This window comes from Anastrepha obliqua, chromosome 4 (assembly GCF_027943255.1).
Source record: "Anastrepha obliqua isolate idAnaObli1 chromosome 4, idAnaObli1_1.0, whole genome shotgun sequence".
Taxonomy (NCBI): domain Eukaryota; kingdom Metazoa; phylum Arthropoda; class Insecta; order Diptera; family Tephritidae; genus Anastrepha; species Anastrepha obliqua.
The window spans coordinates 35250711-35258020 of NC_072895.1; the positions used below are offsets into that span (position 1 = coordinate 35250711).

Consider the following 7310-nt stretch of genomic DNA (forward strand, 5'->3'; position numbering starts at 1 on the left):
AGGTGGCGCAAAATTAATCAATTATGGAAAGATTTATAATATTTGCTAATATCGTCCTACGGCAATCATATTTGACACTTGTGAGCTAGACAGCTGCAGCATACAAACAGACAAGCAATAGAGTATGTAAGGGTCAAAATAAAGATTTCCGTCATTCAAAATATATAAAAAGTTGAATGGTTAATTTTGCGCCAGCCGATTAATTTTGCGCCACCCTTTATAAGTATATATATGGCTTTTTTGGGCAACAAAACAAATTTTAAAGCTGATATCTCTTCTTCTACTTGTTTTTGCAAGTGATAGCAAATTTTGCGTTCGTTAACTTTTTCAATTTTTCTGCTCTTTAGAGAGAGCTTTGGCTAACGCTCGTATGGCTAGTTTTGTTATCGGATCAATTATTCTGTTAAGTAAATGTGAAAGGATTATCGATAAAATGTATGTTCTTTGTGTGATTCCTATGACATTTCTAGACGAGCTCGCAGATGAAACTGTTTACAGTGTACTCAAATTAGACACCACGTGTGTCAAAACCACCTTTATTTACTGTCAAAAGTTGTTTTGTTTTTCATCTGCAGCTTTTAAATTAAGGAATTTTAGAAAGAGCGCTTCTAACATGGAGTTAAGTGAATCGGTAAAAGATGAACAAAATGCAGAAGGCAACGCTGTGGAACAACCAAGCCGAAAGCGTAGAAACCCATTTCTTACAAGTAAAGAAGATAAGGAGCGTCGGCAAAAGAAGAAGGCTCGAATCGTTGTTAGAAACATTAGCTATAAAGCGAACGAAGATTTACTGTCGAAACATTTTAGTCAGTGGGGCAATGTTGAAGAACTAAATCTTCTAAAGCGCCCAGATGGCAAATTAGTCGGTTGTGCATTTGTACAGTACAGCAGTGTAAATCAGGCGTCTAAAGCGATTTTAAGAGGTAATAAGCAAGATTTCTTGGGACGACCAATATACGTTGATTGGGCTTTGGGCAAAGATGAGTATATTAAAAAAAATGTCAAAGAGGAGCCCGATGAGAAGAAACCCAAAAAAGAACCAAAAGAAGAAGATGACATCAAATTAGATGATACTTTAAAAGAAGAGGTGAGATACTGTTACATTTGCTTGCACAAAACTTGAAATTAATTGATTCACATAAATATGGATATGTTGCAGGACCAAGATAGCGAATCACAAGAAGATGATGATGAAAGTGATGCGGACGAAAGCGCAGATGACGATAAAATCGTTTCCAATTCAGATGAGGATGAAAAGAAATCAAAATATAAATTAGAAATAGGAAAAGTTGGAAAAGAGACACATATATCAAATGACGTTCAGGATGGATGTACGATCTTCATAAAAAATGTTCCCTTTGATGCCGAAAATAATGATTTGCGTAAAATATTCCGAAAATTCGGCCTGTTGCATTATGCAATTATAAATCGGGAGCCGATTTCAGGCCATTCAAAAGGAACAGCTTTTGTCAAGTTCAAGAATAAAGAATCGGCTGATCTTTGTCTACAATCTGGAGGTGAAATCTCTCTTATGGATCAGCTGCTCGAACCATATCCGGCGTTAAGTAGAGATGAGGTTCGAAATCATGAAAAGATGAAATCTAACAAAGATGTGGTGAAAGATTCTCGCAACTTATATTTAGCTAGAGAAGGTTTAATTATGGCCAATTCGAAGTCTGCTGAAGGAGTTTCCGCATCGGATATGTCGAAACGGCACAAGCTAGAACAAATAAAAACTCAGGTGCTAAAAAATCTGAATAGGTATGCGTGCCGCTGTTTTCACACTGCATATTTGAAGATTACTTATATTTCACTTTGTTTCAGATTTGTTTCACGAAATCGCTTGTCCATTCATAATTTGCCTCTTAATTATGATAATGAAAAACTGAAGCGCATGGTTATTACATATACGGACTTTAGGCCGCATGAGTGCAGAGTTATGCGGGAGAATAAAATTACACCAGAGCACCCGCAAGGAAAGTCCAAAGGCTTTGGATTTATGTCATTTAGCACACATCAAGAAGCTTTGGCTGCGCTGCGAAAGCTTAACAATAATCCCTCAGTTTTCGGAAACCAACATGTTAGTTTATTTTTAGCTTTGATTTTAATAAGTAATTGAAACACGAGATTATAATTACTTTTATATTTTATTGATTTAGAGACCTATTGTCGCCTTCAGTATTGAGGATCGAGCAGTGGAAAAAGTCAAGGAGAATCGCAAACAAAAATCCAAAATTAACAACCCTACATTCAAGGAAAAATTGGAAAAAAGGAAAGAACAGAGACGACTTAAAAGGCAAGGAAAATTGGCTAAAAATAACAATAAAATTCCTTATACCGATGACAAGGAGAAACTAAAGAAACATTTAAAAAAATTAGAAGAATCACGTGCTGCTAAAGCTAATGCTCAAGCCAAAAACCCAGCCATAGAAGAACTTGATAACTTTGTAGGTACGGCGTCGAAGCCCGGCTCAAACATACGCCTGCGATCAAACAAAAAAATTGCCGAACAGGCGCAGGAGCATCGAAAAAATGTTAAAGCAAATAAACGTAAGGAGAAGGCTAAGAAAATTCGGCAAATACATTTAGCTGAGCGTAAAGCGATAGATAGACCAAAACAAGGGAGAAAAGAAGAACGCGACGACTTGGAACATCTGGTAACAAAATATAAACGTATGATAGATAGTCAAGCTAATGTGGGAGGCACCGGAGAGAATCTGGAAAAGGAGTTGAAAGCACCAAAGCGAACTAAATGGTACACGGAATAATGATTTTTCCTCACTTTATTTAGTTGTTATTTGTGTATATATGGAAACTCAATAAAAAGGTCAAGTTGTGAATTTAATTTACAATTATTAAAGTCTCCCCTTGTCCCTGAAGAATACTGCTTTAACTTCGCTTAAAAAAAGACACCGATATTGGTGATACCGCATCATTATTTAAAGTACATTTTATATATTTCCAGAATTTTCTTTTTTTTTTTTGAAAGAGTTAAGTTAGGTTATAGTTACCCAGAAAGTGGGCCCACTTGGACGAAAAATTTAAGTTCATCCGTTGTGATACCATTGCAAAAGAAAAGAGGTGAAGGGAACCGATAGGACGAAAGGAGAGGGTGGGGGAAGGAGAAAAGGTTGAATATTTGTGGATTACGAACGGCGACTGATTTGCGGTTGTGTTAGGCGCTGATGAAGTTCATACGATTTTTGATATCAAGGTCTGCATACAAGCGTTTACTTCAATTGGAAAAACACTCGCGTACTCATACAATCTTTTTTTATTGATTATATAGTTTGAAAGAAAATAACAGTAATATTTCAAACAATATTTGTACGTTTGCCCAATATGCGCAAAATACAGTATGGAAATAAATATGTACATACGTTTATTTATTTATGGACAGGCGAGTATTTCCATTAATTACGAGTAAAGGCTTCTATAGACACTTTTGTCTTTATAAAACTCTTCACATGCAATATAAGCGGTTTCTTTGGAGAAAATTTAGGAGCTTTGACTCACTATGAAAAAACCTCCTTGACTATAACTTCGTTCTGCAAAAGTGGTCTACTTATAATATAGTCACTTTTCACTGCCAAAAATGCTGTTGGACATTTTGACTTAAAAAAAACCAACACCAAACGACGCTCTAACAAAATTACAAGAATGGGTAAGAAGGCATTTATCTAAATATGAGCATCTCCATATTCACTAAAATAATATTTACTTCTAGTTAGACCGTGCGAAAGGTCAAAATTATCCCGTTATGCAAATAGTCGATACTCAGAGTAGCGAATTATTTTTTGCAATGCTCATCTATTTATTGTCGGTGGTCATTGATTTCGAAAGATAATATTCTTCACTGGGAAAGATTCAAACCACTTTATGATCTATTTAAAAGTTCTCTTCACCGTATTGTTGAAGGAAGTTTCCAATTACTGCTAAAGGATGGCTGCTGCTTAGATGACCTCTACTTGAACGTAATGGAAGCAATCAAAATATTTACTGCAGCCAAGATAACGGCAAATAAAATTATTTGTATATCAGCAAAGTAATTCTCGAAGTAGACTCTTCATTATGTGGAAATGAAAGCCATGTTTGGAGACCAAATGATGTTGATGTTGAGTCCCATAATTAATTTATACATATGCACATTAAAATGTTTCACTCAATTTCGCACTGTATTTTCTAAAAGCATTACAACTTCAAATATACAGATATGCTTTGCTTTTCCGATTATTTTATTATTTACATATGCAATTTATTCCAGCCAGTGGAAACGAGCTCCATACTTGGCTGGTGGCCTGGGGTAATCATCCGGTAGACCAGGTGTAGCGTCGGGGTATACTTTCTTTTCGGGTTTAGGAGGTGCCTCGCGAGTGGTTGAATGAATCTATATAAAATAAAAATTTGCCCCTTTTAGCAATAAAAATTTTATATTATTAAATATTATATTCACCTTTGCTCGAGTGAAATACCCGTAGTCTGGGCGCTCAATACCTAAATTATCAGATATACATTTGTCAAACACGCCTTGAGTTTTTCGGCAACTATGTGTAAAAAAAACTGTTAATGATCATATATTCATATGTTTATGTTTATTGCAAAGCCATTTTCGAAACTCACTGTCCAAACGCCATATTACCACTACTTTTATCCAAACAAGTAGCATATTGCAAGAATTCTTCGTGGCACGTCTTTTTCACTTTCCGGAAGAAATCCAAAGCACAGCTTGTTACGGCTTTTCCTTCATTTATGCATGCCCGCGGATCATCTAGCTCTTGCCGACACAACATAAACTCCTGCAAAAGAAATGTTTTTTATAGTTAAATTTGACTATTAAATTCCATAGGTTGAAGGCCCGATCAGCTGTTTGGAAACAAACGCGTTGAGGTTAGACTTTTTGGAGAAAATTATATAACTAAATATAAGGGTAATGTGTACTAAAATTACATTTCCCATTATAATAAGGAAGACGAAAGTTCCGTTTAGTTTGCATACTGTGAAACTTACATTATTCTGATTTTCGCACTGCTTTCCCAAATGGAATGCACCAGCTTTGAGTGATGAAGTCGACAAATTCAACTCCTGCACCGTCAGCTCTTCATCCGTAGGCAAAGTGATATCATTAGTAATAACCATAGTGGGTGTTCAAGGCAGAGATACGTTATATGCGGCCTATAATTTTCTAATGATGTTTATAAAGGCATAAATAGCAAAACCAATATTTGCTTATTATTAGTCTGTCGAGCAGACTTCAAAACACTGCTTCAGGGTTGTGCATGTTCGATATATTTTCACTTATCGATAATTACTACACATTATCTGGGGTCTCCACGGGCCAACCCTTTGTTGAAGCGTGCCAGTTAGTAGTCAGAAGTAGTCAGTACAAATCATGAAAGAAGGAATAATGAGATGGCACCTATCGAGGTCCCGTTACTTTGCTCTCAGCGAATTTGACAACGAGTTACGTGATTTTAGCTCCAGTATGGCCAGATTACCATTTTCGTATTTTGATTTAAATTTTTTTTTGTTACTTAGTCTGAGAGTTTTAGTTCTTTCTTCATGACGTTTTTCTAGCCTGTTCTAATTAAAAGCAATGTATCTAATTTTCTAAAATATACTTTTTTTTTAAATTAGTTCAATAATTCACTTAGTTTTATTTAGCTTTACTTTTTTTAACATCTGGTGGCATCGCCCGCGATTGCAGGTGTTGTTGGTGTTCTTCTGCTTCCGGCAGTCAAATTTCCCTCTCGCTACTGCAGTATTGCCTACCTTTGGATATAAAAGCGCACTAAAATTCCCATTCAAAGAAAATAACACAACAAATTTTTATTGAATCATTTAGAGAACTTTGTATGCGTGACAAATTGTCTTTAGAATGTGTGTGTTTTTTTTAATGTGTTGTGCTTATGTACAATTTAATTTATAAGTTATTTTTGTCAAGCGAGACTCTTTTGTTAAGGGAACGACTTATTTGCTATATTTGAGGTTATGTAACTAGATAAAGTACTCTTTTTGTAAAAATGTCAGTATGGTTTCATTAGTATTTTCTGGTATTTTGTTGCTTATTTTTATAATGAATACACCTCTTGATGCCCTATGTGCCACTAAGGATTGATGGCCGGAAGAAACGATTACACCTCTATGGTTTTAATCCGCATTCAGTAAATTCAAACGCCTTTTAAAATGTGTAGAAAGTTTTCAATCTTAAGAAGAGTTGAGAGAGGGACATTTAATATTCTTCCATAACCTTAAAAGGAGCAAAAAATTAAATTCACACTTTCAAAATATCAAATTTTATAAAAAGCAACTAATTTTCATTAGCACTAAAATCTTCTCAGAGTGGCCTTTTTTAACCTTCTTTTGTATAATAAAACAGTTTTTTTTTAACCTAAAGTTTCGGTAGCTTTAAATTAAAAAAAAAAGAAACAAACACGAAACTTCAAAATTTTCGCATTTTCGGTATAAAAAAGCACTAAATTTATTGCGAAGAGCAAATGGTTGGCAACACTGCACAACTCAGCAAGCGTGACGTCACGTACTCTCTGATGGGCGCAATATTCTTTCTATCATTCTTGAGTACAAATTGCTAGAGTGATGATGCATCAGAGAGGCTATGATCATTTGAAATTTTCGATATATTTTTTCGCATTATATCGGCTGTTTTTTTTAAGTTTCGGATCTTAAAATGATAATACGAAGTAGAAATGTTGTTGAAATTAATTTTTATTATAATCTGGTAGAAAATTGCATGGCATTTATATTTTGAATATGATTTTCGGCATAGAGCGCCGCGGCTGCGAATTACATTGTCCATTCGACCAATTTTGGATTAATTTTTCCAATAAATATTGCATTAAATCGATTGCTAAGCACGCTGCACGGAGAGTTGTGGTGCTCACATTTGCCAACGTAAACGTGCGTATCAGCAGAAACTAATTAGAGTCCCGTGCAAATTACTTATTTCTCACCACCGCTCCGTTCCGTAGGATCGTAGATCGTTGTTTCATCGTGTCAGCTGATACGGGCGTACGTTTACGTTGGCGAATGTGAGCATCGTTACACCGTCTTGTTGAAACCAAATGTCGTCAGATAATTAATTTTTGGAAGCAAAAATTCCATATCGCCATTCACCATATCAGCAGCTTCTTCCTCATTTCGAAAGAAATAATACTGCTGTAACATTGCTGCCAGATACAAGCAAAACCAATTGAATACGAATAGAATTAAAGCTATAAAGGAACGTCATAGCCGAATGGACTGGTATATGACTAGTACGTGATTATGAAACATCATATGCTGGAACATTTTTT

The 7310-nt window shown here is 35.3% G+C and overlaps 2 protein-coding genes across 2 annotated transcripts; one reads left to right on the top strand and one right to left on the bottom strand.

The window, feature by feature from the left end:
- Positions 1–481: 481 nt before the first annotated feature.
- Positions 482–2845, top strand: LOC129245724 (RNA-binding protein 28). The gene is made up of 4 exons (XM_054884066.1): positions 482–1087; positions 1160–1761; positions 1825–2080; positions 2160–2845. Exons 1-4 carry the CDS (start codon positions 614–616, stop codon positions 2766–2768), a joined length of 1941 nt encoding a protein of 646 aa, XP_054740041.1. The 5' UTR covers positions 482–613; the 3' UTR covers positions 2769–2845.
- Positions 2846–4148: 1303 nt separating this feature from the next.
- On the bottom strand, positions 4149–5272 carry LOC129244605 (NADH dehydrogenase [ubiquinone] 1 alpha subcomplex subunit 8). Its single transcript, XM_054882328.1, has 4 exons — positions 5008–5272; positions 4621–4796; positions 4454–4544; positions 4149–4387 (listed from the first exon to the last, which is right to left on the bottom strand). Exons 1-4 carry the CDS (start codon positions 5134–5136, stop codon positions 4256–4258), a joined length of 528 nt encoding a protein of 175 aa, XP_054738303.1. The 5' UTR covers positions 5137–5272; the 3' UTR covers positions 4149–4255.
- Positions 5273–7310: the final 2038 nt, after the last annotated feature.